General features: G+C 49.1%; 2 protein-coding genes across 9 annotated transcripts in view; one reads left to right on the forward strand and one right to left on the reverse strand.

The window, feature by feature from the left end:
- The window catches only part of ZFYVE9 (zinc finger FYVE-type containing 9), a 194,445-nt gene extending 186,630 nt beyond the window's left edge, over positions 1-7,815 (forward strand). Inside the window, exons 17-19 of one of the 2 annotated variants that reach the window (XM_032625358.1) lie at positions 3,412-3,517; positions 5,592-5,768; positions 7,193-7,815. In XM_032625358.1, the coding sequence (XP_032481249.1) occupies positions 3,412-3,517; positions 5,592-5,768; positions 7,193-7,354 (445 nt within the window). In that variant the 3' untranslated portion in view covers positions 7,355-7,815. The remainder of the gene's footprint in view (positions 1-3,411; positions 3,518-5,591; positions 5,769-7,192) is intronic. The other variant, XM_032625368.1, reaches the window with a different exon arrangement.
- Positions 373-26,905, reverse strand: CC2D1B (coiled-coil and C2 domain containing 1B). 7 transcript variants are annotated; one of them, XR_004349046.1, is made up of 26 exons: positions 26,771-26,905; positions 26,449-26,516; positions 25,124-25,246; positions 23,827-23,971; positions 22,602-22,702; positions 22,074-22,226; positions 21,509-21,634; positions 21,105-21,264; positions 20,728-20,909; positions 20,471-20,546; positions 20,257-20,367; positions 20,044-20,174; positions 19,761-19,833; positions 19,423-19,559; positions 18,874-18,991; positions 18,618-18,790; positions 18,084-18,209; positions 17,052-17,110; positions 16,848-16,964; positions 16,388-16,461; positions 16,182-16,240; positions 15,903-15,954; positions 15,325-15,424; positions 15,068-15,158; positions 13,408-13,854; positions 373-383 (listed from the first exon to the last, which is right to left on the reverse strand). XR_004349046.1 is itself a non-coding variant. In XM_032625412.1 (25 exons), exons 3-25 carry the CDS (start codon positions 25,187-25,189, stop codon positions 13,726-13,728), a joined length of 2,559 nt encoding a protein of 852 aa, XP_032481303.1. In that variant the 5' UTR covers positions 25,190-25,210; positions 26,449-26,516; positions 26,771-26,905; the 3' UTR covers positions 10,388-13,725. The 7 variants fall into 7 exon arrangements, 6 of the variants coding, with proteins under 6 accessions (XP_032481303.1, XP_032481269.1, XP_032481311.1 ...); XM_032625412.1 differs by lacking the exon at positions 373-383 and having other exon boundaries at positions 10,388-13,854; positions 25,124-25,210; XM_032625378.1 differs by lacking the exon at positions 373-383 and having other exon boundaries at positions 10,388-13,854.
- Between the last annotated feature and the right edge of the window lie 283 nt (positions 26,906-27,188).

Here is a 27,188-nt window from a genome sequence, read left to right on the forward strand (position 1 = left end):
CTATACTGGTGTTTTATAACTTTACTGAAAGCCCTGCCTAAGAAGAAAGGACTGCTTTGTATCGTAACATGGAATTTAAAATTTCTGGTTTCTTGGCTTAATTTCTGAAGGAGTTTCTGTGCATATTTTTGAAGGGAGGAGGAGGGAAGGAGTTGATGAAACAAAACAATCCCTTTAAAGTTTTTGAGATAATAGTAAAACCTAAGCCTTTTTTGGTTTACAAAACACTTCTGCTAATTTTGTTTCATTTAACAACTAGTATTGTTATTTCTGTATTACAGGTGAGTAAATAAACACCAAAAGGATAAATGACTCCATAAAGCTAGGAAGTGGCAGGGCTAGGACTGAAAACCACCTCCTTGGGCTTCAAATCCTATACTCTTCTCTAGTACATGGCAACTCTATTCTGATGGTTTAAGCCCAAACCTTGGAGTCATCTTTGACGCTTTTGTCTCACACCCTACCACCTAGTCCAACAGTAAATCCTGTTAGCTTTACTTTAAAATATTTCCAGAATCGTACTACTTCTCACTACCCCTGCTACCATCATTTGGTCTGCATTATTGCAGTCGCCTCCTAATTGGTTTCATTGTTTCTAGTCTTGGCCTCCTCCTTCCCCCCAGCCTAATCAATTTCCAGTACAGCAGCCAGAGCATTGTCACTTCTTTGCTCAAAACCCACCACTGGCTTCCAGTGTCATTCAGGGTAAAAGCCAAAGTCTTTTACGACATACAAGGCCTTACACAATCCCTCCGCCCACTTCTCAGAAGCAACACCTGGCTTCTTGCACGAATACATCAGCTGTGCTTCTGCCCTCAGACCTTTGTACCTTCTGTTTTCTCAACTTATACCCTGTTCCTATATAGCCACCCTCCGCCCACTTCTCAGAAGCAACACCTAGCTTCTTGCTCAAATACATCAGCTGTGCTTCTGCCCTCAGACCTTTGTACCTTCTGTTTTCTCAACTTATACCCTGTTCCTGTATAGCCACGAGTTGCTCCCTCCCTGCTTCAAGTTTTTTCTAAAATGTCACTTTCTCAATAAGGCCTTCCCTGGCCAGCCTACTACATTATAAGCCTCTCATACACATTTCTTCCCTCCCCTGAATTATATTTAAGAGCACCTATAATTCTCTAACATATATTGTTATTTATTTATTTTATTATATTGCCCCTGGGATGTAAGCTCCATGAGGGCAGAAATTTTTGCTAGTTTATTTACTTCTGTGTCACCAGCACCTAAAACACTGTCCAGCACCAAGCAGTTCTTTTTTAAAAAAATTATTTATTTATTTTTGGCTGCGTTTGGGTCTTCGTTGCTGCGTGTAGGCTTTCTTTAGTTGTGGAGAGCAGGGGCCGCTCTTCGCTGCCATGTGCGGGCTTTTCATTGCAGTGGCTTCTCTTGTTGCGGAGCATGGGCTCTAGGCGCAGGCTTCAGTAGTTGTGGCACTCGGGCTCAACAGTTGTGTCTTGCAGGCTCTAGAGCGCAGGCTTAGTAGCTCCGCGGCATATGGGATCTTCCCAGACCAGGGCTCGAAACCGTGTTCCCTGTATTGGCAGGCGGATTCCCAACCACTGCGTCACCAGGGAAGTCCCCCAAGTAGGTTCTTTAAAAAACTGATTAATTGAATAAATATGTCATACTTCATTGTATTAAGCTTTTTCCCATTCATCCTTCAGGCAATAACTATGTGTGGGCTTCTGAAAATACAAAAATAAGTCCACGTGATCCTTGCTGACAGGTGACTTACTCTGGTTTTGAAGATAGTTATAAATAAGTCCACCAAAGTTCGGAAGACGCTCATAGAAAACTCTATAGGAGACAGTGAAGATAAAAAAGAAATGAGGAACTTGGTAGAGGTGGTCGGGCAGTATTCGGGAATGACTTCCTAGAGGAATGGCTGCTGCTTGAGCTGAGTCTGGTAAGATGAGTAGACATTTGCTGCATAGCTGTGGCAGAGTGGGCATTCCAGTCTGAGGGACTAGCAGAAGCAAAGGCAGGTAGAGGGCATTTACAACAAGATTTTTTAAGAAATGGTTTTAAAACCTTTGTTATTGAACAAAAGGAAGCAATTTCTAAATCAATGAGTGTGTTTGCCTACTTTACAAAAAACCCTTTATCTTCCCATACTTCCTGGAAAATTTCAAAATCAATTTGTGTTTAATTCTCTATTAGATTTGGTTATTAGGTTGATGGTGTGAACTGATGAACAAGTGTCTATATTATCTGTCACAACAAATTCCATGGTTATTAGGACAAAAAAGTTGATAAACTGAAAATCTGATGCCTTAAGGGATTGGTAGCTAACAACAAGTAGGTTGCCCTTTCCTACAACACGTGCCAGTGGCAGCATCTTAGAAAAAAGGACAAGAACTAGTCAGGGAAGACTCTTGAACCCAGGAGTTTAGTTTGTAGTGTGTAGACTGAATGTTTTCCAGCTTGTTCCACTGTGTCAGGGTAGCCTTTCTCAAAAGAGTGTTAATCAACTGAGGCTGCTCTATTTTTGACATTCTCTGATGAGTTAGAAGTTAATCTTAACAATGGTTAAATAATTTTAATTCATCAAATGAAGCGAATCCCAATTTAGGTTAAATTTGACCTTTTGTACATAGAGATTCAAAAATATAAACAGGTTTGAAAATTGTTAGGAAAAGTTTGGAATCTTTGCGACAATTATTTGGAATCCTCATTGGAATGAGTATGTATCTCCACATATTTATACTTGCTATATTTTGGAGAGGGCACGACCATAAAATGTGGCCTTTCTATTCAGGAATCTAGAAGTGATAATGTAGCACTGAAGGGAGTTTGTTGTGATAGATAATATAGATACATGTTCATCAGTTCACACCAGCACTGTCATAATTAACATACTTGGTCAAATAATTCCTTTAATCAATAAATACTTATTAACTGCCTACATTCCAAGCATTGTGTCAGACCTGGAAATGTAGCACACAGAGGTGAGTATATCGTATACCCTCCCTTTCGGAAGTTCATTTGTGAGGCAAATACGCAGACATCTGGAGAGTATGATGTGATGAGTGTTGTCACAGTCAGGAGCGGAGTGCTGTGGCAAAGCCAGGGGAGAGCAGCATCGGGTGGGGCTGTGCAGTCACTGAAGGGAGGAATACTGGAGGAAGAGAGCAGGAAGTTTCTTTACATTAAATAACCAGCTCCTGGAATCAGGACTCCTTTGTCATATGTGTGTTCCCTGAATTATTTCAGTGCATAGGCCCTTCCCTGAGAGCTCTGTTCATGTACATTTTTGTGCAGTGGCTTCTTCTTTTATGATGTTTTACACACGTGTTCAGCAAGGCACCCAGTGTAATTAGTCAAAAGACTTGACAAGAGAAGTGGTTCTTCTAACTTTGAGCTGCTTCCATCTCTTTCCTTTTTTCTCTGTTCTAGTGTCATAAGTCCCATAGATGGGAAGTCCATGGAGTCTATAACAAGTGTGAAGATATTCCATGGATCAGAGTATAAAGCAAATGGAAAAGTCATCAGATGGACAGAGGTAAGGAAATGAAACTTGGCATCCTTGACCTCCTTTGAAGACAACTTTTGCTCGGCCCAGAGACACATTCTGGGCTGATTCTGGAGGATAAGAAAAATAAATAAATAAAATCTCTCTGTTTACCTTCTATACTCCAATTCTCTCTGGTCTGTCTTAGCTCACTAGGAAGAAATGCACAAAGTGCGGCCTGCAGCAGTCAGACATCTCCTCCCGATGAACTAGTGTTTAGAGATTTGTTCACATTGGAACTCAAGAAGGGTGTATCTCTGAAGGGTGCATACCATCTTTGCTGGATTCTTCAGAAAGCTGGGCTGGTTATGCTGTAGTTATAACTGTCTTGGATAACACAGTCTTTAAAAAATAGACTTATCTCACCAATAAGAAAACTAAAGCTCAGAAACTAACTTGTCCAAGATTACATGGCGACTAAGTAATGGCTGAGTCCTGATTCAAACCCAGATCTGGCCAACTCCTAAGCTCTTTTCCACTGTATTGTTCCTTAACATGAAAGCTGTGTTAGAGGCTAACTTGGGAATGAGAGGACAGGGCAGAAACCCTGTATATGTGTACATGTCAGACAAATCAGACAAATCAGAAAGTTTATTTTCTGAGAGTAAACAGGTAGGTCCTATGTCTCAACTTCTCTTGAACCTCATTTATACTTGTCTATAAAATAAAGTATTAAATGATAAGATCTCTAGGATTTCTGGCAGCTTTAAAAATCTTATTTTTTTTTTTAAATCTAAGAAGTTCTTTGACTTCTACCTTTTCCATTTTACACACAGGGTAACTGAGGCCAAGGGAGGTTAAATGCCTTACCCAAGTTTACTAGCTGGTTCCTGACAACACATAGACTAGAGGTTCTTCAGTTCTTGAGCTGTTGTTCCAAGTGACTTATCTTTCATGCCATGCTTGGTGTTTTCATATGTGGCTGAGTGGTTTTATCTGCTTGCTTTGTAATGATCGTCCCTTTGATATATTTTGAGTAGTGCAGGGTCTGGAACATGTAAATGTCTTTATTGCTTACAAAGTAGTTTGACCTGTGTTTCCTCCTTTTTGCTCCCTAGTAACCAACTGAGGTAGGGAGATGAGAAATGAGAAATTACATAATGAGTAAACAGTCTCAGAGAGGCCGGGTGACTTGTGACTTGCCTAATGCTGGTTGCTGGCAGAGCCAGGGCCAGAAGTCTCCTGAGTCCCACTCCAGAGCTCCTTCCATCGTTTCATGCTGCCATTCTCACTAGTGCATCGGGCGTAGGGCTTCAGAGTGGCCCCTTTGCAGTATTCTTAGTATAAGCCACTGCTTGAGCAGTAAGCTAGGGTGTGGTATATAGAAGCATTGTGTATTTACGTATCTGTATCTTTTACGTTTTGCTTTTATATCATTTAATTTTTATAATAACCAGAGAGAATAGGTGCTTCCCATTTTACAGAGGCAAACCGGGCATTAATAAGCTAAAGGACTTGCTCATGACCCTCCTCTATGTGACTAGGACTCAAGTCTCAGTTCCAAATCTGCTATGCTTCTGCTTGCGCCCAGTGCAGTGCTCAGTTCAAGGACACTGACACAACTCTGGCCTCAGCAGTGGCAGAGCCATGTGGTGGGAAAAACTGTCTGTGATAAGAGGCAGATTCTGGTCTAGGCCCTGAGCAAGTCACCTCCCTTCTATGAGTAATCAGTAATATGAAGGTGTTGGGTGACATGATCTATAAGGTCCGTTCTCTTAGAAAGTTGTCCACATATTAGGGATTCCTTTTACAAGTTTACAGTGCAAAATGTAAGCCATTCCCGGTTCTGCGTAGAACATACCATTATGACCATGGCCATGGCTTTCAGCTAGATAGGCAGATAGCAGCTACCATTTTGTGGATGCAGAGACTGTGAGAGGCAGAGGCTGTCTCTTAGATGTAAGATGTCAGTGCCCTACTTTTCTTGGCCCAAGGACCTCGTGGTGTCCGAGGTCTTCCTGCACATCTTAGGGAATCAGGTTGCTCATACACGTGAGTTGGTGTACTCATTTCTTCCTACATCTCCTAGGCACAAGTTTAAAAGTCTCTTTTGTTTGGGGACCAGGTGTTCTTCCTAGAAAATGATGACCAGCACAGTTGCCTGAGTGATCCCGCAGATCACAGCCGACTGACCGAGCACGTTGCCAAGGCTTTTTGTCTTGCTCTGTGTCCCCACCTGAAGCTTCTGAAGGAAGATGGAATGACTAAACTGGGACTACGTGTGACACTTGACTCAGATCAGGTAAAGGGTCTCAGCCTTTGAAGCGGGCCTTGGGCAGTGTCTGTTTTCTGACATGTGAGTTTTCCTGCTGCAACCCAGAGAGTATAAGTCTCTGGACCTTGGGCCTGACCAGATATAGTATTTAGCCTTCCCTCTGTTGGTAATACAGCTGGATGTGCTGCTTGGTCAGACTCTCTGAACCACTGGAACTCTCTGGCTTCCTCCCCTGAATTCTTGCAAGGACTTTTCTTTTTAGTGTGGGCTAAGAAGTGTGTGTGAGGACCAGCCACCTCCGGTGTGAATGACATCAGGGCCAGCCTTTGAGACTCCCCAGCCCCGCCCTTTGGGAATCATTCTGCCTCCTTTAGAGAGCAGGTCCTAAGCCGTCCCATATCCTGTCATTTTCTTAAACTACAGAAGACTTCTGCCGACTGGCCTCTGCAGCTCCCACCCCTTACTGGCAACATTTCCAAGCTAGTTAGTGGCTAGGACTTGAACTATTTCCCCATTGGGTTTCCTGTCAGTTCAGGTCTCCTGTGGCCGGGCTTCCCTCCCTGTCTTACTTATTAACCTTTTTGTATGCTGTTTGTAGTCACAATCCAGTCTTAGTGCACCCTGCCCCCACTTCCTTTCCCAGTGTCTCTCTCCTGTGGCCTAGCACTCTAATCTCCCTACATTTCTTTTGGATTTTAGATCCATGTGACATGTCCCAGTGTTCCTGCTTTGATGCAGAGTTATGTCATTATCAGGGAAAATGTGAAAGGTTATATGTTTGGCTGCATTTCCTGACTAGTCATCAGTCAACAGATATAGTTATTTTCTACTAAAGGTCTTGCCCAGTGCTGTACTAAGCATGTCAAGGTAATACAAATGAGGTATTACGGTTCTTTCTCAAATGGTACTGAAAATCTGGCTGGAGAATTACCGCACATAAAACAATTTAAGAACAAACATTTTTCTGCTAAATGTGTAGGGCTGTCGAGGGCAGGGGCCCTGTTTACATTCATCCTTGAATTCCTGTGTTTGTAGGTGTTCAGAAGATGGTGTGTGGAAGAATGGATGGAAGAACAAGTGTTCAGTTCCTGTTGTGTTAGGGAGTTTACCCAGTATATTTCTCGTTTTAATTTTCACAACCAAAGGTTTACGTATTACTGCTGACATTCCATACCTCTCTGTGCCCCGTCCCCCCTTCCTGGGAAACTAAGACGCTAACAGATTAAGTGTCTGGCCCAAGGTCTCACAGCTATCATGTGGTAGAGGCAGGATGAATGATAGGATGGTAAGTGACAATTCAGGGAAGAGAAGGAGAAGTTTGTGTCTACCGCCAGTTCTAGCCCCTGGTCAAGAAGGACATCTCCTTTCCTGCTCAGCCTCCTTGGCCCTCAGCCCTCGGGAGAGATCTTCTCTGTCCAGTAACCTCTCCTCCCCTTCTTTCTGCGGTGTAGGTTGGCTATCAAGCAGGGAGCAATGGCCAGCCCCTTCCCTCGCAGTACATGAACGATCTGGACAGCGCTTTGGTGCCGGTGATCCATGGAGGGGCCTGCCAGCTCAGTGAGGGCCCCATCGTCATGGAACTCATCTTTTATATTCTGGAAAACATCGCATAGACAGAGAGGACTTCATTTTTTTCTGTTCAGACCTGTTGCAACAGCAGTCATACCCAAATCATTTGCACTTTAGAACTGGAAAATTAAGATTTTGTTAACACTATTAATGGGGGAGGGGGTGGGGTGGGGGTTTGGGGGACGGGGTGGGAAAGGGTGGGTGGGGGGACAGATGTTCCATAATTCTAAGTCTTCTATGCATTGTCCACCGAGAAGATCTGGGCAGCTTCTGTTACTGCACCACAGTTACGCTATTCTTGCAGCTAATCCCCTTCTGTTACTGTTTAGACAAGAGTTCTGCTCCTCTGTTTTAAGACTTACTTTTGGTCTTGTGCTCAGAAATGTTCAGATGGGTACAGCCATCACCAAGGGTGGGGTGGGAGGGCAGAGGGGAAATAAAAAATGAAGCGTCAGTCTTGAACTCTTTGTATAGGATGGATATAAAAAGGACAGTTTCACGCTGATCTTGTCCCAGTTACATCACAGCAACTTCAAGGAGGAGTCACACTTAGATTTTTTGTTTTTACTAGATTATTTATTGAAGTGAATCAAAGACCCAAAGGATTATCTCTCTTCTATTCAAGGAAGGGCGACTCAGTGTAAATGAGGTCACCTGGATAGTAGAGCCAATTACAGGATCTCTCAAGATCTGCCAGAGTGGATGAGACACTGAATCGGGCCTTTCTGTGAAAGCTGACAGAATATACCCAAGACATTTTTAGTTATAATATACACTAGAGGTATTTTACTTTATGCCATGCCATGCCCTGCCGCTTGCAGGATCTTAGTTCCCTGACCAGGGAATCGAACCTGGGCCCTGGCAGTGAAAGTGCAGAGTCCTAACCACTGGACCACCAGGGAATTCTCTACACTATAGGTATTTAAAAATATATTTTATTGAGAAATAATTTAAACTTCCAGGAAAGTGGCAAGTTAAAAAGTCCACCACCACCACCACCTACGTATGCTTTACCCAGATTCAGCTATTGTTCACAGATTAACTCATTTGCTTTATCAGTGTTCCTTTCCTTTTCTCTCTCCATAAAAAACTGAGGCACTTGAGAGTAAGTTGCATACATCATAGCCCTTTATCCCTAAATACTTGATTTGTTTCCTAAAAATTAGCACATTTTCTTCCATAACCATAGGACAGGTCTCAACTTCGGTGTGATACTTTAACCTAGCATCTGTCCAATAATGTCCTTCACAGCATCTTTCCCCTCCAGTGAAGCTTCCAGCATGATAAGACAGACATGGTAAGTTGCTGTCATGATTCACCTTTATCTTTTATGTCATTAGTATTTTTGGTGAATAAGGTTCCCCCAACTACTCATTTCTTAATAGAAAATGCCTCATTTTGCATTCAGTTGGTATTTCCTCATAATTAGGTGAATTACGCATTGTTGGCCAGAATCCTCCCTAAGTGATGTTGTGTCCTTCTTAGGACACAACAGGGGTCACTTAAGTGACCCACATCAGGGGTCACTTAATGTCCTTCTGCCCCTCACTGATGGTAAATTTTCATCACCTGGTCAAGGTGTGGTCCAGTTTGTCCACTGTATATTTTCCCCTTTGGAACAAATAACCAATATGTCTAGAGATACTTGCAGATTATCTTGCTCACTGAAATTTCCCCTTACGAGTTAGCATTCTCTGATGTTTCCTGTCTGAATTGATCTCTTGATCTTTTACTATAATGGCTACAAATGATTTCTCAATTCCAGCACGTCCTCTACCTTTATCAGTTGCACTTGATTATCTATAAGCAAAAGCCCTTCTTTCTTATTTATTCATGTAATTAGTTTTCATTGTGGACTTGGGATTACTTTTTGAATGGTTCTAATTCATTATTTTGGTGCTCAAATGGTCTCAGCTTTGGCCAGAGAGAACCCCTTCAGGTGAGCTCCCACATCCTTGTGACATGCTCCTAACATTTTTCTGAACACTTCCTTCTCTGGCCTAACAAGATGCCCCAGGGCCATCTTGGGCTAACCCTGTCCCAGCCTTGGAATCAGCCTGTTTGTTTTTTGTTTTTTGTTTTTTTAAGAGGAAGTGGTATTAGAAGCCAAGATTTGATTTACCAAATTATTTACCAAATAATATTATTTGGTTTACCAGATAATATATGTGATGCACTCTGATCATTTTCTCCTTCATTAAGAATTTATTTTGGTCACAGACCAAATAGATTTCACAACCCACAGTTTGAAAAACACTGCTCTAGGGCAACTCACTTCCTTGGCACTGGCATCTTCTAAACACCCAGGCCAAGCGAGAGGTTGGTCCCTCTTCAGTGAAAGCACAACTCCAAGAAGCCCCTGGAAGCTAGTGCGGGCCTCTGAGACAGTGAGAGGCTGCTCCTCAGTGGCTGGAGCTGGGCTTAGCACTTGGCAATTACAGGCTATGGAACTACGTTTAGGGCAACAGCTGTTTTCTGAGGCCCAAGTGTGTCTAGCTAGGTTAATTCTCTTCCGTGGTGGGGGAAATCAACATTCTACATCTGCCTCTCCACAGCCTTCGCTGATGGTGGCTGCAGAGAGCTGGGATTGTGACCTTTCCCGTAGACTTGGAGCTTCTAAGGCAAGAAAAGAATGGGAGCCCACCGAACACCAACTTGTAAGGACCGAGCCCTTGGACTGTCACCCCCCAAACCTGACAGGCACAGGATGCACTTGTTAATAACAGGATTAATAATACTAGTAGTAGGTATTTGGGTGTAACATCTAGCTTGGTCTAAATATAAATTGGAGCTTCTGTAGGAGCTGGCTCCCTTGGTCCTGTCCTCCTAGAGAAGTTACCTTTCTTCCTGCCACCTAAATAGATCTTGCAGTTATACATACCTTTTGGGATCAGTGCAAACTTTTAAATTCCCCTACTCTGGCCCTGCACAGTCAGGTCCATTCTCAATTGCATAAAATGTCCTTTATGTTTAGTAAAATCATCTTGTGGAATTGGGCATAAAATAGCCAAAGCTAGTTCACTGTTTTCCCTCGTTTCATTTTTGTTTTTATACACTGTATGTTGTATAGAACTGAACTAAATAAGGCAGATTCTTCTATAATGTAAACTTAGATTGAGATACAGAGATCCTTATAAAGAGGAACAGAAATTGCCATTCTGGTAACATTAAATTTTTAAAAACTAAATTCTTACCAAATGCTCGGCAATGTAGTTTCTCCATTTCTTTTTATCAACTCTTATCTGAGCACCTACCAGACTCTAGGGCTACAGAAATATGCAACTTTGCCCTGTATAAGTTCCCATCTAGTGTCTTCCCTCATGCACAGTGTTTCCTGAATGCTGGTGAGCTCAGAATTTCCAACTGAATTTACTTCTATCATAAATAGTCATCTGGGGAATAATTTATGCATTTAATGCATTTCAGACAACAAGCAAGCAATCTGCTTAACACTGTTTCTAGAGTAAGTTTGTGACGGTGGTTTCTATTTTAATAATAATGCTAAAATAATTTTAATAATGACAGTAATGGGATTTGGAGGATTGTAATGTAGCCAGAAGGGGTAAGGAGCAGAATAGGAATGATAACGCCCATTTTAGAGTTTGGGAAGCTGAGGCCCAGAGAAGGGAAGAATCTATCTGTGATGGAACTGGACCAGGTGCAAGCTACCTGCCTCTACCTTCTACCAGTCTCAGCTCCACACAGTTTCATCTTAAAAGCAGTTGCCTTTACTTTTTTTTTTTTTTTTTTTTTGCGGTACGTGGGCCTCTCACCGTTGTGGCCTCTCCCGTTGCAGAGCACAGGCTCCGGACGCGCAGGCTCAGCGGCCATGGCTCACGGGCCCAGCCGCTCTGCGGCATGTGGGATCTTCCAGGACCGGGGCACGAACCCGTGTCCCCTGCATCGGCAGGCGGACTCTCAACCACTGCGCCACCAGGGAAGCCCTGTAGCCTTTACTTAAGGGGCAAGATCTTTTAAGAGCTGCCCACACATATTTGGAAAACAAACGCTCAAAAATTGGGAAGCAACAATGCAGGTTTCAGAATAGTGCTATAAGAAAGGAAAATAATAAACTAGTCTGCCCTTTAATTGTGAGCAAGACTTCCTGATTCTGAGATAAATTTCTTCCATATTTTATTCAGTTCACTAATTCAAAAGAAAATGTGCCTTGCACTAAATTGAAATTTTAAAATTTAAAAATGATTTGGGTTGTGGCTGGTTCTCAACTGCTCATAAGTCACTAATCTGCGATGCTGAGTTGCTGCATTTGGATAAATCTTAGGAGAAGATGAAGCTGGGCAGGCTCCTCCCATGCCAGTGACCCCTGCATGCCGTGGCTAAAACAAAGGCCTTTTAAGAACCTTAGTCTCTAAGTCCAGTGGGCGGCTTTGTCTTGCCTCTCTCAGCCTGGAAGTTCTGTTTTCCAAAAAGCAAAGGGCAGGTAAGCAGAATGAAATTGAACAGGTTATGATGGGAAATCTCTGAGCCACAGAAAACTTCCTATAAAATTTCTAGCAGAGGAGTGAGTTTAGAAATTCCTAGGGCTGGCAGAAGCTTCAAGCCCTCTTAGCACTGGTGAGTTGGGTGCAAACCCTGCGGGGAAGACTAGGTTGAGTCAGGAACCCTCTTTGCCACCCCTCTTTGCTCTAGGCCACCTTAGGAGGGCTAACAACCCTCCTTTTCATTCTAGATGGCTGCTTGTATGACATATAGATATGACTGCATTTAAGGGTTAAGGCTCACATCAATGGAATTTTTGGTAGTTCACTCTGATAGGTAAGACTGGCCAGCAAGCTCTCAGAAAAGTTATTTGTTGTCCCTGCTCTGTTACCCACTATAAGCTCTGCTCTTAAGGGCAGGGAAGCATGGTTCGGCTCCATCCCAGAAAAAGACACACACACAAAAGCTCAATCCCCGAGCTGTGCATTTGCGATACTATAGTGATCAGTAAGTTGAATGTATCTGCTTTACATAAAGCCTTAAAAAATTATCTTCAGGAATGCTTTGTTGAACTTAATGCTTCAAAAAAAGGGGGGAAAAGGATGCGTTATTAAAGTTTATTTCTAAGAGATGTAGAATATTGCAGTTTTGAACATTAAATCTGTTGCAACTATAAATCCCTCCATTATTTCCATCCATTCAGAAAAACAAAGCCAAAGGAGAATTTCTTGGGAAGAAACGAAGGGATTTCCCTAGGTGATGAGAGGCAAGGCTTCCCCTGCCCTGTCTCTAGAGGAAGCCGTAGCAGCAGTTTCTGTCAATTAACAAATGTTACTGCCACTCTGGCTTTAAAAAGTGACAGGGAGCAGCAGGGCTTTTGTTTAGGACTTTGATGGTTACTTTGTGAGGAGAGTGTAAATCCCCTACAATGAGTTAATTAGACCTAGTTTCTTAAATAAAATCAGCTACATAACATATATACACATATATATATATTTTTTTTCTTTCCTAGTTAACATTCCTTCAGTCTTAGGTACATGGACCAAACCTTACACAGCCCTACCCTTACTTCCCACCACACAGTCCTGACCAAACTTGCACTGAGAGCTCTGAGAAGCAGGGAGGCTCGTGCAGCAGCTGTCAGGAACCAAGGCACAGGCACAGGCAGGGCAAACTGAGGGGGTAAACTGAGTTGTGTGGGATAGGCTGCCACTGGCCACCTGGAGTCACAGGACCCTGCCCCCACCCTAAGCAGGGGGTGTGGCGGGGTGTCCAGACCACACTCGAGTCTTCCCATCCCTTACAGTTCTATCTTTTAAAGGCACATCTAGAAATGGTGCAACTGGGGGCTGGGGCAAGCTGCAAGCAGTTGCTACCCAGGGGTTAAGGGGTTACAAGACTCCATGGCAGAGCAGTGAGGCTGTCCTCACCCTCCCCCAGATGGAGGGGTAGGAGCAATCTTGGAATCCAGCCCGTTTGGGTGGAGGCCTGGGGAGGGGCCAGCGACAGGAACGACTAGGGCCGTGGTCGATATGCAAGTACTTCACAGGCCTTTGGTGCTTGTGCAGCAGCATCTCCTTTATGTACAATGACCTCTATAGCCAGCAAAGCGGGGTGGGGGGGCGAAGCTGGAGAGGAATTGCTGGCCTGACTCCACTCCCTACATTGACCCTCTGTTGCACAAGGGCACAAAGCTCAGGAAGTCTAAACTGCAGTGAATGTACAAGTAGATTTTAGAAAGTGTTTCCTGAAGACAGACCTGGGAAAGTTAACTTCCTTCCCCAGTTCTGCTGAAGATCGTGAGACACTGAGCCTGAGCGCTACCCAACCAACAGTTTTGCCTCTTGGTCTTCCTCACAGATGAGAAACTCCTAGGCTTTCTCCTTAGATATGAGTTGAGTACTGGAAGGGTCCCTGGAGGGCCCAGGCAGTGAGCAGGGGACAGAGGTTCTAAGGGCCCAGAGAACTGCCCACCTCACAGGCCCCTGGGCTCCAGGACCAGCCAGTTCTCGGTGACCATCTGCACATCCTGGCCACTCAGAGGCTCCCGCAGCCTCACCTTCACCTCCAGCTTGCCCCCAGTGGGCTTCCTTCCGTCCAGGACCTGTGAGGACCACGGAGAGGGAGATGGTAACTGAGGGGAAAGGGGTGGGGAGCAGGGAGCTCCCTGTGCTCACAGGTGAGGAGACAGAGGAGCTAAAAGCATCCTGCATCTCAACACCAGAGTCTCCATCTCAGGACAACCCCACCCTCCTGCTGTTTGATGGTGGTGGTTTTAGGTAAGTCTTATTTAAAAAGTCATATGTAAATCCAAATAAGCACCAATGCTCTGAAGTGGAAGTAAGAAACCTAGAGCTCTGCTTACTCAATTTTCCCCACAGTCCCCTTGGCAACTCCTGGAAGAAATGCTCTGGCTTCAAGGTGCAGCCTGAAAAATCACTGAGCCCAAAACTTCAGTTCACAGATGGCCCAGAGAGAAGTGAATGATACCGTCACACAGCCACTGTGCAGCAAGGTCAGGACGTGCTTGTCTTTCCAGCCGCCACGCTACTTCCCTCCTATGCAGGAGACGGGGCGGCTGGAGTTCAAAGCAGTGCTACAGAATTGTGAAGTCTAACCAACCTCACTGAGGCTGATACAGGCCCCACTTAAGAACTCCCCCTAACAGGCAGAGGCAATGTAGTGGGAAAAGCCACAGCCTACGAAGGCATCAGCCAGGGTCTGGGCCTAGTTGTGCCAGAGAGGCTCTGTACGAGCTTGTGGAACACCCTTCTCCTCTGGGAACCTTAGTTGCCTCATCATCAGGGGCAAGTTCTGGGAGTCCCTGTGAAATTCAGTGAGTTCAGGGAAGCTTAAGGGGCTGTCTGGGGCTGATTCCTAAACACGGACTAGCTGTGTTCTGGTGGGTCCCTCCTCAGGAAATACATTATCAACTTTATGTCCAGAGCTTGTTCTGCTTCATCACATTGCCAGACAACTGCCTCAACCATAACCTGCCCCCAGACACCTAGGAATTTGTGTGTGCCAAGTTGACAGCTGTGATCAGGCCCCTCAAAAGCCCCCTAATCCACCATCCCTGGGAGCCTGAGTAGTGCAGAGCGTCTTGGAAGGATTGTAGCTACTTCCTCTCTGGGTGACGCTATGAAATTTTCTCAGACCCTCTGAATCTCTTCATTTGTGAAATGGGCATAGCACATACTCTATAGCACACTTATGGATATTTTTAAATTAATGGGCACAAAAAACCCACAACAGGGACTGATGTTCAGTGAACGTTGGCTCTTTTCTTGCCAAGTCCTCCGATTTGCCCACCCTACCTCCACAATCTCTCTGATCTCACACTCATTCTCCAGACGCTCCAGTTTCAGGTGGGCTGTGCCGACCAGCTTGTCACTTCTGAAGAAGGATCTGGAAAGCCAAGAGTCAGCAGAGGATTGGACTGGGCAGGGAAGGCAGAAGTGAGCTGGCTAAACCCAGCACAAGAAAACTAAATAGTAGCAGGGGCAGCAGCAGCAACAGAAACCAATCCTTCCCCCCAGCCCACCTTGGCAGTGTGACTGACCAGAGCCCTCACCCTTTGTGGAAGATTTCAAACTTGATTCCTTTGCTTTGAATCACCCTCCTGAAGCCCCGGTGGTTTCGGTTGATGTTTAGTTTGAAGAGCTGATCAAATTCTGCAAGAGTGGGGAGAAGACAGAGGAACTTGGCTCTCAGGGATTTCCTGACGAAGTGGAAACTGGCCCAGGGCTGGCCTCCCCTCTCAATCTTTCTGCCTGCAATTCGGAGTCACTGCCACCAGACGGAGGTAGAGAGAGCATCGAGGTCCTGGCCTTGAAGTCCACTTGGACAGTTCTTGTTAGACACAGATCAAACCAAAATGGGAAAGGCTTGGAATTTGGAGTCAGGATTCCTGGATTCAAGTCCTGTTTCCACCATCTCCTTGCTGTGAGGCCCTAGGCAAGTCCCTCTACCTCTCTGAGCTTCAGTTTCCCCAATTACTTTAGAGAAGTAGTAGTAATACCTGCCTGTATCTGCTAAGCTGAGAAGACCAAGTAAGATAATAGATCTGAAAGCACTCTGGAAACACAAGTGCTGCACAGATATATCAGAGGGTGAGAGGGAGGAGAAAGCAGCCCTCACGTGGGTCCTCACCTGGAGAGTTTGTGTTTTTCACCACAGCTGTTTTGTTTTTTTGAGCCTGGTCCTAAAGCAGTGAGAAGAGAGGAGTCAGGACAGCTTGAAAAAACAGAGATACAGGGCCAGGAACTCTGGGCTACATCAATGCCGAGGGAAGGGACCCATAGAGGGAATGTGCCCAAGGGTCTTCAAACCCCTCCCTATAGCCAGACTCCAGGGACGGGGAGAAATAGAGCACAGGGCCCTGGAAGGGAAGATGGGGTTCACAGGATCCTATTGCTACCTGAATCTCACCGAATTAGGATAGTGGAACTCAAACCGCACAAAAGCATCCAGGTCATCAGGGGTCACCCCTATGAAGGAGAAGCAGGAGTCAGGGTCAGAGGGAGTAGCCAGGAGTCCAGCACTTGATGCAGAGGGAGAGCCAGTGCCTCCCTAAGCAGCCAGGAGTGGAGAGTCTAGACAAGTGCCTCTTAGAGTAGGGGTGGCCCTAGGGCTACCTGGAGGGGCTGGGAGGTTCATTCCCCGGACAACAATCAGATGCATTTCTGTGCTGTTCAGTTCTGCGAAGATCCTAGAGCCAGGAAGCAAGGATAAAGAGCCCAAAGTGAAGGAGAGCAGTAGGAAAAGGTCCCCTCTTCCAGTGGCTGCCTACCCAGCAGGGTGGTGGCCAAGAGGAGAGTGGGCCCAGGGAAGCAAAGCTTGTCTGAGTAGAAGCAGCAGAGCTGGCGTGCAGACGTCGGTCTGTGACCCCTAGTCCAGGGCTCTTTCCCCAGCCACCACACAGCTCTGAGCCCCTCCTCACAGACAGGCACTGTGTCCTACTGCTCCCCAGCCCCAGGGCCTACTTCAGGGTCAAGCCTGGGAAGCTTCACTCAAGGGGCCTAAGTCTCCACCCCTGGCTCCCAGCTTCTTGCCCAGTCCCTGCCTGGAGCCACGGTCTCCCTTAGGCTTTGGCACCTCACAGTTTGGAATGTCTTCAGCTCAAAGTGGTGGCTGGGAGGGTCAAGGCCCTGGGCCTGGGCCAGCTGCAGGATCTCAAGCTGCTTCTTGCGGTCTTGAGCAAGATTCTCAAACCTGACAGGGACAGGTGTGCACATCAGCATGGCAGGGCTCATTTTCTGCTCCCCACCCCACAAGCTCCAGCCCCAGCCCCGCACTTACCGGGTAGTCTCGGCCACATTGCCCTGGTGCATAAACTGCTTGGAGAACAGCACACACTTCTGAAAATGGGGGCTCAGAGTGAATCCAGAGTCCAGAGCAGGACCCGTCTAGGTTGGCCTTCGAGGCCCGACTTCTGAAAGGTCCAACCTTCTCTAGCCTCACCCCTCTCCTCCAACACGTACCTCAAGTTCACTGCTCCCAAGTCCCATTGCACTTCTCTGAGTTTTTGCTGTTTCCTCTCCTGAGGATAGCCATTCCCCTAAATTCCCTTAGCAAACTCCTATTCTTCATTAAAACCTAACAGAAAGGGACTTCCCTGGTGGCGCAGTGGTTAAGAATCCGCCTGCCAATTCAGGGGACACGAGTTCGAGCCCTGGTCCGGGCAGATCCCACATGCTGCGGAGCAACTAAGCCCGTGCGCCACAACTACTGAGCCTGAGCTCTAGAGGCCCATGAGCCACAACAACTGAGCCCCCGAGCCACAACTACTGAAGCCTGTGCTCCTAGAGCCCATGCTCCACAACAAGAGAAGCCACGGCAATGAGAAGCCCACGCACGGCAATGAAGAGTAGCCCCAGCTTGCCGCAACTAGAGAAAGCCCACGCTCAGCAAAAAAGACCCAAGGCAGCCAAAAATAAACTAATAAATTTTAAAAAAAAACCTAATAGAAACATCACTTTAGAAAGCAGACTTGCAGGCAGCCGTTCAGATAGATACACATACACCCAGTTATACATCTATGTATATCTTACATACACACAAACATGCATATCTGTCTCCCCAAACACTTCTTCCTCCCATCTTCAAAGTAATTCCTCCTGCACTCTGTTTGAACTTCATAACCACCCTGCAAGAGGGGCATTAATCATCCATTTTATAGATGAGGAAAATGTGGTTCAGAGAAGGGAAGTGCCTTACTCAAGATCACACAGCCAAGTAAGTAGAAGAGCTAGAATTTGAATCCTATCTTGCCTTTCACCAAGGGGAAGCTGTGGGCACTGAAAGGGGAGGACAGACAAGCAGTTTACTGACCTCATGTTGCTCCAGAAGCATTTTTTGTAGCTGGGCATACACCTCCTCAGCCTTCTGAGAGAGTCGCAGGTCCTCATGGTGGATCAGGATGAAGTCGCCCTCCTCATCCGTTAAGGGTGAAGGCACCTGCCCAGGTCACAAGGCCCCTCAGGGGCCTCAAGAGTTAGATTATTCCTCTACTGAGCCTAACAGACACAGGAATCCAAACGCAATGTTTCTCCAGCCTCTGGTAACCTCCAGTGATGGGAACTCATTGCCTGCCATCCTATCCCAGGCTGCTACAATGCTCTGCCTTCCTCTGGCCTTGCCCGTCCTGGTCAGCTCTCACCACAGGCAGCCCCCCTGGCCTCCCCTGGCCTCTCCTGGGGTCCTGGGACAGAGAGATGCACAAGCACAAGGCTTTCTCAGCTGTCACCACATCCTATACAGGTCCCACCTCCTCCAAGCAGCCACCTTGTTCAGTCTGCATGTCCAGCCGGCCACCCACCTCTCTGCCTGAGAAGTCCTGCTGCTCATTAACCAGGCGACACTCACCTTGGAGAGGTCCACAGGTCGGCCAGCCCGCACCTGGATGATCTGAGCCTCAAGGGATTTGGCCACCCGCAGATGGGCTTTGGCCTGCTCCAGGTCCTGGCCACGCTTGGCCTGCAGGGCTGCCCGCTGGTACTGCAGTTTCCGTGCCTGCAGCAGGGCCACCTGCTCTCGCACTGGAGGGAGGGGACGCTGGTCAGAGCCATGCCTGCCTCTCACTAGAGCCTTCACTCCTCCATCCCTCTTCTCCCCAACTCACCAGCCGGACTCAGTGACTCCTTAGAACTCGAGGCTTTGGACTCAGGCAGGGGCCGGGATGAAGGGACCAGAGGCTGTGCTGGCTTCTTGGCCACTGGGGCCTGGGCTGGGGGCTCATCCTGCAGGTGCCCAGGAGGCTGTCACAGGAGGCTGTTCCCCACCCCGGCCATGGCAGTTTCCAGACTCTGGCTCTCTTCCTAACACTGTACTACTTACTCACCGTGTGACCTGAAAGGAATGGCTTTCCCTCGTGGGCCCTAGAGAGTCTCAGAGCTAGAAGAAGCCTCGAAAGCTCTCTGAGCTAACCTCCCAACATGAGACAGCAGGGTAATGGGGATCAAACCTGGGCTCTGGAGTCAGAAACACCTTGGTCTGAATCCAGCTCTGCTAATTCCTAGCTGGGTGCCCTTGCCCAAGTTTTTTCTCTGTAAAGTAGAAGAAAGAATATCTACCTCGCTGGGCTTGTTAGTGTGGACACCAGTGTTTGGGTTCACCCCTCATCTGCTGTTTCCCCCCACCAACCCCTGGAGCCTCGGGCACTCAGCCAAACCTTGTCCTCGTCCTCGTCTTCCTCTGCGGGGGCTGTATCCTCTGCGGAGGCCAGTTTCTGGGCAGCTGCTAAAGTAGCTGCCACCACATCCTCCTCAGTACCCATAGTGGGCTCCCAGCCAGGTATAGGGGGGAACCCTGTAGAAGAGAGACAACTGGGAGAGGGTTCGGGTAGCCTTGGGGAGGCACCAGATTGCTGCCGGTCCTGTGTGGGTCCTCCTGGGCATGGCTGGGATGGGTGGCTCCCCCAGAGCGGAGGCAGATCTGTGAGAAATCATTTCCCCTTCCCCCCATCCTGCTCAGGGACCTCATAAGCCCCCAGGCCAAGCCCCCACTCACCTGGAGGAACAGGCAACTCAGCAAAGTCAACTCTCCGTCCTGCTCGGTGGGCTCGAATGGCATCTTGATATTGCTGCAAGGGAAGGAAGGGAGGGATTGATGGTGGGCAGCAGTCTGCAGGCTCCGCTCAGGGAGAGACAGGAAGAGGACAAAGACAGCAGCCCCCGGAGGAAAAAGAGCCCCTGAGGCAGCAAGAGCTCCAGAGAGAGACAGACAGATGAAGACTCAAAGACCAGGGAGCAGACAGACAGCAGCCAGCCAAGGAGGGAGGCTACAGGCCCACCTTGGCGATACGCTCGTGCATCCGGGCCTTGCGCTCATCCCCACTGCCCCGAGCCTGGGTGCCTGCCTCACGGTACTTGTTCAGCCTCTGCTGCAGGGCGTCTAGCACTGTCTGTGGCTCAGTAGGGGCCACTTGAAAGGAGAAAGGAGATGGCCTCAGCTCTGCCTGCCTCCCCCCAGGCCCCCACTCCGTAGTCTCATCATCCGGTCCTACCTGGGGTGGCTGGGATGTCAGAGGCCATCACTGGCTGCACTCGCTCTACTGCTGGGTGTACCTCTGCGGGTGCTGTGGAGGCCTTGGAAGCCTGTGGGAGGGGCTTCAGGTCTGGGGGACCCAGAGCAGAGGTGCAGATGTAGGTGTGGGTGGGGTGCCTGGCCAGCCCCAGCCCCAGCCTGAGCAGGCTCCCCCCGCCCATTCCCACACTGACCCTCAGGTGCTGGGGGCATGGCACTCAGGTCCACAGGCTGCCCCTTCTCCAGGGCCTCCAGGACGGCCCCAAATCTCTGCAGCAGGAAGAAAAGCAGGTGTGGGCATAAGCCAGGGAATCCCAAGGATCTGGGCTGAAAAACTCCCCCTCAGGCCAGTCTCACTTAAGCCCAGTCGAGCTGTGTGACCTTGAGCAGGTCACCGCCCCATCTGTGAAATGAGGGATTGGACACAGGACCTCTGAACCAGATGCCATACCTTCCCAATCCTCATGAGCTCTCGGGCACGATCTAGGTCTCCAGCCCGCTTGGCGTTCAGGGCAGCCACTTTGTACTCTCTCTGTCGGGCCAACAGCAAGGCCCGTGGGTCTGGGTCTGAATCGGGGGGCCCAGAAATACTAGGGCTGCCCAAGAGGCTTGTCTCAGGCTGGGAGGGGTTGTCTATGGAGAAACAAAAAGTCCACAGAGAGGACATGAAGGTCAAAGAAGAAGGTCACCAGTGCCTCCAGGTCTGGTTGGCCTGAGGACCTCTTAGGGAAGGTGTGACTGACAGCAAGGGAACAATGGCAGGATGGCGAGGCAGGCCTTGGGCTCTGACCTTGGGAACCAGGATGGGATCTGACTCTCTCCAGATACCTGGCTCCACAGAGGGGGGAGCTGGGGGTTCTGCTCCAGGGCTCCTGCTGGTTGTTTCCTGAGTGGCCAGGGGCCTCTTGCCCAAGGCCACTGGAGGTGGGATCTCATCCTCACTGATCTTCCTGCCTTTCCTCACAGCAGCCAGCTGGGACTCCAGAGTCTGAGGGAAAGAAGAACCAGAAACCTAGCCAGCCATCACGGCCTGGACCCTGCTCAAAGACAGGCCCAGGATCCTTCCCCTCTGCGAGGCTGGCGGGGAGGCTTCCCCTCCGCTGGCCCAAGCTCCTCCTGTGCCTCGCCCTCTGCCCTCACCGCCCTCGGCCCCACTACTAGCCCTGCTCCCCTCTGCCCTCACCGCCCTCAGCCCCACTACTAGCCCTGCTCCCCAGCCGAGCCCAACCCACCTTCAGGCCGCGCTCACAGCGCCTGGCTTTGGCTGCTTCACCTGTCTCCTTGGCACTGGCCACCGCCTCCCGGTAGTTGTGGATCCGATCCTCCAGCAGAGCCTGCAGCCCCTGAGGCCCTCCAGCCTGTAGATACTTGAGTTCAGTGCCCCACCACTCCAGGGCCAGCCAGGCCCTTGCTGCTCCCTCCCTGCAAGGAAGCTGCCCCGGAAAACGAAGCTCTTGGATTCAAGGAGAAGGAAGAACCTAAAAGCCTCAAGGTGGGAGGCAAAGACTCACTGGAGAGGCCAGAGGCCATGTCAGAGGCAAACACAGAGGCCCAGACAATCTGTGGAGGCCAGGAAATGGCTGCAGGGGGCGGTCTGGGAGAACAGAGAGGCCTTTGAGGCCGGCAACCACCAAGGAGTTCCTTGGGCTCAGCCTCTGCTTGGGGCAGCTGCTGAAGGAGGGCCCTGGAAAGAGTTACCACAGTGTTCCTAGGCAAGCCATGCTCCGTGTGTGTTATACATGGACATGCAGGCACAAAGGACATGGACAAAGGTACAGTGGACCCTCCAGAACCCACCTGAGCCTCTGGGACTGAAGCTGTTAGGAGAGCTGTCTGCACTGGAGGTTCAATGTTCTCCTGTTCCTTCTCAGAGCCACCTGGGCTGGCTGTCTCATCGCCATCCAAGGGCCCAGCCTCCTCATCTGCACCCAGGACCTCCTGCAGCTCAGTCTGGGGAGACACAAGTCCCAGGAGCTGGGGAGCCTCATGACCATACCCACGACAGGACCCGAGAATCAAGGACACTCTCCCCCAGCAGTATTTCCCAGTATCACTCACTGTGCCTGAAAGTCCCCTCTACCAAAACACTCCTTTAATCTGACCAGGGATAGGCTTGAAATCAGTGAAGCCTCCAAATCTGAAAATCCCCAAGTACAGAGCTCAGACCACACATCAAAGGGGACAGATCTCACACCATACAGTCAGGAAAAGGGCCCAAGAAGGGCAAGGCAGTCAGTCAACATCAGCACACACAGAGGGAAGCACCCCAGGCCTCCTCCACAGGCTTGACCACAGAGCCCTCCAACACCAGCCGGGCAGACGCACCAGCAAGTCTGCATCGTCCTCCAGCCCTTCCTCCTCCTCCTCCTCCACATCCCGCAGGCAGTCTGCCGCCAACTTCTCGATGTGGGCCATAGGCAGTGGGGCTGGGGGAAGAGGGTCACAGCAACTCAGAGAAGATTCCCAAGGAGTAAAGGAGGGACTTCAATCCACTGAGCTGGCAGGCACACCCAGGTAGAAATCCTCCTTCCCCCCGACAGCCAAAGTCCCACCTCTGCTCTTCCTTTATGACCCAGTGCAGAAGACCCTCAGCAGGGAAACATGTCCAGGCCCTCCAACAGGCAACAACCTGCTCCCTTCTTGGCACTTTTGCGTGGTAGTTATTCACAGACGTATCCATCCATTCCCCCTAACCACACCTTTCACATATATATAAAGATTTTTAACATTCATTTGAGCTTCACAGTAATTCTGCAAGATAGGTAATACTGGGAACTCCTGGCGGTCCAGAGGTTAGGACTCTCGCTTTCACTGCCGAGGGCCTGGGTTCAATCCCTGGTTGGGGAACTAAGATCCCACAAGCTGTGCAGTGTAGCCAAAAAAAATAAAAAATAAAAAATAAAAAGGCAATACTATCCACATTTTATGTATGAGTAAACTGAGAACTTTATTAATTTTCCTAACATTGCAATCCTGGTAAATGGCAGAGCCAAATTTCAAACCCAGGCTCATCAAACCCAAAGCAGGTTTGGACTGAGAGAGAAGTGATGGCCATCGTTCTCCCCAACCAGTGAGCCCCTTCTTGGGTCCTCTCCTTGTCCTCAGTTCAGGAGCACATGGGATGGGAGATGGTTCTCTCTAAGGGTTCCTGGTTTAGACCCTCTGACCCTCCCAGGCTTCAGGTCTCTGTCCTCTTCCAAGCTGGGGAGGGAGATACCACTTATTCATTCATTTGACACAATTTCTGTGCACTCATTATGTGCCCAGTTCAGCCTGTGCTGAGCCCCTAGTCTATACCAGGCCCTGGCTAGGGCTAAGGATAGGGACCTGAGTCAGCCTGCGACTCAGACTGCTGACTGTCCACAAGGGAGAGGGTGCAGTCCAGAAAGGAGTGAGCTCCCCATCACACAGCCAAGTGAGCAGGGCAAGATGGCCTCTTGGTGGGAATGCTGCAGAAGGGACATGGATATCAGAAGGACCGGATGATCTGGCCGGCTCCCCACCCCCTGCAGAGCCCACCTGGCCCCAGCATCAAGTGCTCCAAACTCACCCTGCCCCTTCGGTGCTGGCTTCTTGCCTGTGGTCCCTGCTTCCCCAGTGAGGGCCAGCAGCTCAGCCTCCAGATCCCCATCATCTTCAGTCTCCTCCATCCCCAGCAGCATGTCCTCAGGGCTGAACTCCATAAACAGCCCTAGCTGAGAGGAGACACACAACGAGGCAGAGGGTGGAGCCCAGCCCCAGAGCCAGCCTCCAGGAGCTCAGCGGCTCCTTTGCTGTCTGTGGGGCCTAATGTGCAGAAAGGGAAACTGAGGCCTGCACCGTTACCCCCTGGGATGCTTATCTCCCTGGTGACTCTGCAAAGAACCCAGTAAGACCACACTACCATTATGATTACTAGCAACAATAACAGCACTAGCTTCCAGGCAGGGCATGTAGTAGCACTCTAGGTGACCATCTCAGTTACTTCTCATAATCCTGAGATACGTCCTATTTTCTTTTAAATTGTGGTAAAACACATGTAGCATGAAAACTACCATCTTAACAGTTTTTAAGTGTAGAGTTCAGTGGCGTTAAGTACATCCACAATGGTATGCAGCCATCACCACCATCCGTCCACAGAACACTTATTATCTTGCAAAACTGAAACTCTGTACCCATTAAACAACTCCCCATTGCACCCCCCACCCCGTAACCACTATTCTACTCTTTGTCTCTATGAATTTGACTACTCTAAGTAAAGGTAGGTCCTATTTTTATCTCCATTTTCAGATGAAACTGAGACAGCCTTGTAAGTGGCAGAGCTAGAATTTAAAATAAGGTCTTGTGTCTTGAGTCTATGCCCTTTATCCTACCACCTCCCTTACCTGCCTCTTTTAAGACAATAAAAATCGGCTAAGAAGTCTCAGAACTTGCACCCAGAAGAAATAAAGGGAGAAAATTAGAGACCCCATCAGTCCCCGACTTGGGCCACGGCCCAAGTTGTGGGCAAGCAAAGCTGTGGCCCTAAATGAGGAATCCATGAGCGCACTGAGACTCCATCAGAACACCCTAAACTCTGGCGGTTCTTGAACCCTCCAGATCATTCACATGGAGGTGGCCATGGCAGGAGGAAGCCTGGGATGAAACACACGAGAGTTCAGGCCTCATCTCCCACATGTGTGTGGCAGGGGCGAGTCAGAGGGTCTCTAAGGGTTCTGCCAACTCCAGGAGGCATGGCTCAAAGTCTCTAGACGAACAGGGAAACCACACACGTGACCCAGTTTGCCCGAGTTGTCAGAGACCCTCACGCTCAGACTGACCTAGAGGTGAAGGTGAAGGTAAAGGTAAAGGAGGCTGTATATCCGTACCTGCTTGGCAGCTGCCACACCCTGGTCACTGGCCTGAGGGCCCTTCCGAGGTCTTGGCCCTGGCATCTTGGCAGCCTGGACACTCGTCTAATGGGGAGTCGAAGAGGCTCAGACTGGAGCAGCCTACAAGGCCCGCCCCCAATGGGTGTGGTTAGTAAACTCCCAACTCAGAGAAAGAAGGCAATGCTTAACACCCAAGGCTGAAACACCAGCCCTGGAAGTATAGCACTGAAGCAAGCACCATGGAAGATGAAAGGGACGTGGCCACCTGTTAATAGGCTTAAGGGGGGGAGTGTGGACACAATAAAAAGTTACCGAACTGACTGACAAATTTGGATTAAACCCAAGTGGTTGAGTGGTGAGTGGCTTAAGAAAGCAGGTTCAGGGAAGTAACTCTAGGTACAGGGTGGGTATAAGGCTGGGTAGGATTCAGAAAGGCTCTAAAACTGTGTTGTTAAACACAGTAGCCATATGTGGCTGTGTATGTTGAAATTTAATCAAGTTAAAAATCCTGTTCTTCAGCTAGTGGCTACCATCAGCCAGCACAAATAATGAACATTTTCATCACTGCAGAAAGTTCTATTGGACAGTTCTGCTCTAGAGAAATCTGACTCAGCATTCTGATTCACTCAGAGACCTCACAACCATTCCTAGGACCTACTGTGCATCACAGTGTCCTGGGCATTGGGAGCGCAAGAATGAATCTGACATGGTGTCAGTCCTCAAAGGACATTTACATGGTGGAGAGTCCCTCATCACTGGACAAAACCCACACAGGGCGGCGCCAGGGGCCACGGGTGCCCAGGGGCAGCCCCTTACCCAGCAGAGAGAAAAGGCTTCTTGGAGACGGTGGTGCCCGTGCTGAGTTATGAAGGTTTTGGGGGGAGGGAAGGGGAATAGGATTCCAAACATAGGGAACAACCTGATAATGGTTCTGAGGTGACAACAGCTTGACCTGCACAGGAAAACTAAACTGGGATTAGTGGGGCATAAAGTGTGAGGCAAGAAATGGTACAAGCGAAGCTGAAAATGTGAGCAAGGGGCAAAAGAGAAAAACCTTTAAGCCTAAAGGAGTTTGGGCATGATTCTGAAGGCAATGGACGTGATGCGATTAGGTCGGCGATTCAGAAACATCCCTCTGGCTGCAGAAAGGAAGGAAGTAGGAGGGCGAACCCGTCTCGGCACCGAGCATCTTGCAACGGTCTCGGCGAAAGGGGAGAAGCTGAGACAGCGTGGGGGCGGCATTGGGGATGGAGAGAAGTGGACCGACTCGAGTTAGGGGGTAAAATCAACAGGGCTCGGAGGTTAACTGCATGTGCACTCACGGGAGGGGGCGCTCAGGATGACTCCAGGCGTCAGATTTCAGTGACTTGGGTGAACAGCTGGCGGTCAACTGAGCGGGTGACACGGAGTGAGCGGGTCAGTGAGACGCGCCAAGTCTGCGGCTCCGGGGGCACCGGGCTGGGGGCAGCGGTGCTGTACCAGGCCCGGGCTCAGGCGATAGAAGGGCAGGGAGTGCGCAGGGGAGGGGAAGCCGGGGACCCCACTCCCGAGCTGCAGGACGCGCCGTCCTGCCTTGCCCAGCCGCCTCCATCTCCCCCGCCGTCCCCTCCTCTTCCCTCGCCAGAGGGCAGGATCGCGGCATACCTCGCGGCGGATCCGAAACCGAACCGGGCCTTCTCCCGCCGGGGACCGCCCAGGCCTCCCGCGGCCCCTGGGCCGCCGAGGAAGCCGCGACAGGAAGCGCCCCGGCGGGAGGCGCCTCGCGCTCTAACACGTGACTCCACGACCGGTGCGGCGCGTATTACGCCTGCGCAAGGCAAAGCGGGCGTGGCGCTCCAACAGGTGACTCCAAGGGTGGGGTTCTCAGCGCGCAGGCGCCTTCGGGCAGGTAACGCGAAGTTTTCACGGAGGGTCGTTGTACAGTTCAGGGTTGTCCGGCTGCTTGTGCAAACGCAGAGGTTTGAGCCCTGTCCTTGCCCATTTATTAATACAATTTACCCGCCAAGCTTCTCCCTCACTCCCACTCTGAGGCTGTTTGGGCGCAAGCTCACTTATCTAGCCT

This window comes from Phocoena sinus, chromosome 1, assembly GCF_008692025.1.
Source record: "Phocoena sinus isolate mPhoSin1 chromosome 1, mPhoSin1.pri, whole genome shotgun sequence".
Classification (NCBI taxonomy): Eukaryota; Metazoa; Chordata; class Mammalia; order Artiodactyla; family Phocoenidae; genus Phocoena; species Phocoena sinus.